At 36.1% G+C, this 5,438-nt stretch overlaps 1 protein-coding gene across 1 annotated transcript in view; it reads left to right on the top strand.

Moving 5' to 3' along the window:
- Window positions 1-5,438, top strand: part of LOC109542342 (lissencephaly-1 homolog) — a gene marked incomplete in the record, with an annotated part of 61,713 nt that overhangs the window by 21,490 nt on the left and 34,785 nt on the right. The window contains 1 exon segment of the mRNA XM_048663822.1: window positions 2,452-2,729. Within this exon segment, the coding sequence (XP_048519779.1) occupies window positions 2,452-2,729 (278 nt within the window).

Below are 5,438 nucleotides of genomic sequence, written 5' to 3'. Positions count from 1 at the left end.
TTCCATTTACTAAAATACCATGAATTTCGATCCCCCCATTCCAAACGTGAGTACCCCAGGCCATTTCTGTTACAATATCCAATATTTTCTTTAATTTTTAGTAAGTTATTGCGGTCGTAAGTAAAGTATGGTACATAATTCGAGTTGTAACGCAATTACGTAAAGTGTTCCTTTCAACTCTAATTATGTAATATACTATTATATGTGAAAGCTCAAATGAAAAACTAAGGAACTCATTCGGACCAATTGATAACTTCATGAGTAAAATGATGCTTCTATTTTTATTGGCTTTCCAGTTTCTCCTGTTATCTGTTATGAAATATACTATACATTGTTGCAAAATATCCGATTTAGTGTTTTGACAATATCTCAGGTTTTTGTAAGAATTACTTTTTGAAGTGAAAACTTTTTATGGGACGGTGAACAGATTTTTCTCGGTAACGGCGGCTCCCACTCCGGCTTCTTCGCGCCTGAGGCTTGGGACGCACATATGCACTTTAAATTCGACATTTTTCTCTTAGTGCGGGTGCATCTGTAGATCTGATAAACTTTTCAAATACAGATTGCGTTATTAAACTGACGGTGATTTTGATATATCAATTATTGAGAGTGATATTGTTGTTGTGGTGCAGTTTATTTTATAACGCTGATAACAATAAATCAACAAATTAACAAAGGAGAAGCTGCAGATACTGCAAATACTAAGTAATTGTGCTCATGTACTATATGTTCGAGTTTCGCGTTCTTTTTAATTTCCAATTAAAGTACACACACAAATAATTGTTACGGAACATACTAAAGCAGTTTAAGTGCAAGAAAATGCGGATCGTCCATAATATGTTCAAACGACCGGGTATTTATCAGTATTTTATAGATTGCCCATTGCCGTGTACTGTTAAATATTGTTTAAAGAACTAACAATCGATGTTGTGCAACAAAATTGTGCCTAAGATCCACTACAATAAAGTTTTTGAAAAACTGTTGGACCTATTATATATACATTTGTATCAAGAAAATATTAAATTAAATCGTATCGATAGAATCCCGGTATCGATTCCCTATGTCTTACCCTCCGTCTGTAGTCCAGATCCTGCCCTGATGATGTCCATTTGCATTGTATTGCACGATTCGGTAACATATTACTACCTACTTGTTTAGTGATTTTCATCGGAGACAATTGTTAAACCATGGTCAATTTATGAAAAACGCTCAAGATTAAGTGCAAATAAAGTGACAACTATTGTTAATAACTTTTAATGCAATAATATGTTCTATTATTTGTTATTTTATTTTGTAACAACAAATAATCAATATTTGGATATCTATTTTGTAATCTTTCATATTTAACATAAAATGGTAAACATCATTACTGTTTTGTAATAATATATAATAAATATGCTTTGAATTTAATTGACAAAATATTTGAGTTTACCTCGGTTACTTCAGAAAACATGGGTTCCGTCTTCTTATTTTCTATCACGCAACGCATTCTTGATTTTAAGACGATGCGAATCTCTTCAGCTTATAGTTGCAAAACTTGTAAAACGAATTTATTAGGGCTTATTTTCAATTCACTATATTATTTCTATGATTAATTGTGTTTACCACGCATCAAAATTGATTTTTTCCCTTCATATACCCTTTGATTCCTTTATGATTAAATCTTCTCAATTTAGTTTAATCTTTTAGTCTTGGATTAGTTCAGTTAGAATATATTTTTTAATCTACGCGCGATGGCTTAGACTATGTATGTATACATATAGTGTGTCAAGCGTAACCTGTCTCTATAGCTCTTCCTCGTTTTACCGTATATTTTAAACAGATAGAACGTCTTTAAATCACCAAAATTAATTGATTTTTTAGTTCTATCAGATACAAGTTAAAGCAGCGAAAAGTATTCAGTAATGCTGAACGCCAAAAACGATTTTGTGCCAAACAATGAGCATTCAGTAGTAGATCAAGTCAAAGTAGCTTTCTGCAACTGATCGTCAAATATTATACAAAGCAAATAAGAAATTACGACTAAAAAATACAGAAACTCAAGAAGAAGAAGAGTTTACACAAACCCAAGAAGAACAATATGTACAACCTCTCGTTGAAGAATATTAAATGTTGCAAATAAAAAAATATTTTACATTCAAAAGGAAATTAAATTACATTTTACCTATTCCTGATCTATTTATAAATTATTAAACAAATAATAATACTAACATAAAATAAAATAATTATTGCCATCATGCGTTAAACAAGTTCGATATTTTATGGTTTCTATAAATATATGAAGTTATCACTTTTGTCGAGCGTCTCGTGACGCACACCATTTTTTTACTATAGGTATTTTCTGTATTTCCTACATATCCCCAGACAACACCTGTATATTAATGCTGAATCATTTTCACACTGTTGTAGTAGAATATGTTCCTCAAGTAAAATTGCTTTGTTTATTTTCAGTAACAAAGCCATCGCTGATTATTTGAACAGTAACGGATATACTGAAGCACTGGATGCATTCAAAAAAGAAGCAGACATGCCCGGTGAGGTGGAAAAAAAATTTGGAGGACTCCTGGAGAAGAAGTGGACATCTGTAATCCGTTTACAGAAAAAAGTCATGGAGCTCGAATCGAAACTTAATGATGCCGAAAAAGAATACATCGAAGGAGCACCTACCAGGAATAAACGAAGCCCAGGCCAATGGATTCCGAGGCCACCAGAGAAATTCTGTTTGACTGGTAAGTTCATTTGTTTTTTAAAAGGCTCAGCGAAATTAAGGAAAAAGTCAAATATGTAAACAGGCTGGCTGACTATTGAGTACACAAATAATCTATTTTATGAGAAGCTAAAGACTTGCGGAAATGTAATTTCCATTTTTCAGAACCTAACGGCAGACAACTAAATCAAACTTAACTGGGCTATTTGGAAACTTAAAGGAATGCTAGATCAGTTCAAAAGTGTGCACTTCAAATAATTCTAAATACTAAGCATCAGCACAGCCGTCATGAGCTTTTGGCGTAGGCAAGTGCAAATTTCCAGGTGCATTGACTTCAGGCACTCCAAGGACCGGTCGAGCCTATTAGCTCTTACCAGCTGGGTTTAGTCTGAAATTAGCGATCCCGATTCGATCATCCGATCCGTGCATTAATTGTAATTAATACACAGTGGCCTGTCCTGACCCCAACCAGGGTTCTCAGGGTCCAGCCACTTTTTGACGTCAATCATTTGGGTGTTGCTTTGGCGTTACTTTGGACTCCAATGAACTATTTGACTTGTCTACCGCCTTCCCCCTGTCCCCACATTTCTGTAGTACCGCTAAGAGGCCACTCGTTTAGGCTAATTAACCGAATATGAGAAGCTGCTCAAAATGCAATATTTGGAGGCTAAGGGTACATACACACTAAGCGGGTAGCTCTCATGCGGCCCGCCGTCTGGTTCATACAATGCGTAAAAAAATGTATGTTATCTTACGGAACAACACGGTTTCTATCCATACTATTCATGTGGCTTAAAGTTTAGCCGAGCGGTTGCTTGGATCCATGCGGGCCCTCCAGCGGTCCTCCGCACGTTTACCACTTTAGTTACTTACAGAACATACCGCGGTCAGTTTACGGGTAGCCGATATAGTGTCGTTTTTTCAGTCTTTAACTATGGCCTTGTATCTTTTTTGTGATAAACGGTTTCAAAATGTTCAATAATTCTTCAAATGTTTTAAAACTCATTCTTGTATATTCTAAAGGCGGGAGTGGCCCAAGGCTCAGTTCTTGGACCAACACTCTACAACTTTAGTTAAATACACTACTGTTTTATTACGCGGACACCTCCCATAACCGGTTATTTTTTCGTGACTGTCCGCTCATCGGAGCTTTCGTATTTATCGATCTCATCGTATTTAATGTTTAAATAAAACTGTTTTGCTTCAGTAATCCGAATTATTCACTAATCTGGATAAGGGTGGTTTTAGTTAGTCCGCATTATTGAAGTCGCACTGTATATCATTTCATAGTGAATGTTATGTGGACTTTATACAGGTTGTTACATTGAAAAAAAAAGGAATTGAACCCGTTTTTATTTTTAGCTGGAAGATCAGTAATTTAAAGACACCCTGTATAATTTAGAACAAATTGTTGAATGTAGGGCTCAAGCAGCTTTCCTATCTCAGACCCAAATTGCGAGAATTTTATGTCTCGAAATCGGGTTGCAATACACGATTTCCTGGAGCTATGTTTTCTTAAATAAATTATAGTTCAACATACGAGGGTCGCTTGATAAGTTAGTGACGTTTTGAATTTATTTTCCGCGCAGTAGCTTTAAATTCAATACATTTCCCGTCTACTGTCGTCTGTTAGTAGACTGCTGTGAGATTTTGAGCACGCTACGTCATTTCGTTCGTGCTTAACAGTTTATTGAAAGGAGATGTGCACGAAGGAATTCAAATTTCTGAGCACAAAAGCGTGTTTTTTTACTTCCTTGAAATAAACTGTATTTCGAAGGTGGTTCGTCTACTTGAGATGGAATTAAACTAATTGTCAATTTAATCCCATATAATTATAAAACCTTAAAACTAATACCAGCTATTACGGTCTATTTGACCCACAATGCAGTGATTTTTTCCCTATTTATTTTAACACTGTTCACTGAAAACACTGCCGCAACACTCACTGTGCATTAACGCAGTTTCACTAGAAGTGCCAACGGATTTTGGTAGTCCTTGACTCAGGGAACCAACTCTCCTTACTGGACGCAAGAACGCCTAATCAGCTTAATTTAGAGGTTCAGAATTGTCACTGTTACACACAATTCAGAACTCTTGGCAGCATATATTTTTGACACTTATTTCACAATTATTGGAATCTTTTTGACTCCCCCGACTCAACGATGTCACAAGTTGGACAGGTTGCAGCAAGGCTTGATTTTACCCTGGACGGAATTTTTACGGATTCATTTGCTTTTAATTTTACTTTAGACAGGTATATTAAACTTTATAAACTACCCTAGACGGGTTTATTTGCTTGTGTACCTCCTTTACGTTTTGTGACGTTTTAATTGACGTAACATTTTTACGCGCAGCGTACAGAATAGCGGATGCTTTGGCGATTGAAGTCGTGCTGTCACTAAGCAAAAATGCAGTGCATAATCGGGGTGGCTAAAAGCCGCTATATCTTAATTTGCCCTTGTCAGACAGGGATAACAACAGTTTCATCGCCGAAGGACGGGCCCATTGTTACTCGAGACGAGGGTGGAATGGTGCATTTAAATAAGGAATTTTATTTCTATACCTGCTATTTCTTGTTCTCAAACAGGAGATGATATTTTTACGTAAAAAACACATCAACATGGGGCCCAAATGGGGCTCCCATTTACTGAAATACCATGAATTTCGATCCCCCATTCCAAACGTGAGTACCCCAGGCCATTTCGGTTACACTGCCCCCCTTCTAAACCCT

The sequence above is a fragment of the Dendroctonus ponderosae genome, unplaced genomic scaffold (assembly GCF_020466585.1).
Source record: "Dendroctonus ponderosae isolate FM_Combo_2020 unplaced genomic scaffold, Dpon_F_20191213v2 Dpon_F_20191213_2, whole genome shotgun sequence".
Classification (NCBI taxonomy): domain Eukaryota; kingdom Metazoa; phylum Arthropoda; class Insecta; order Coleoptera; family Curculionidae; genus Dendroctonus; species Dendroctonus ponderosae.
The sequence above is the reverse complement of the archived record's forward strand: the minus strand, read 5'-3'. Positions and strand labels throughout refer to the sequence as shown.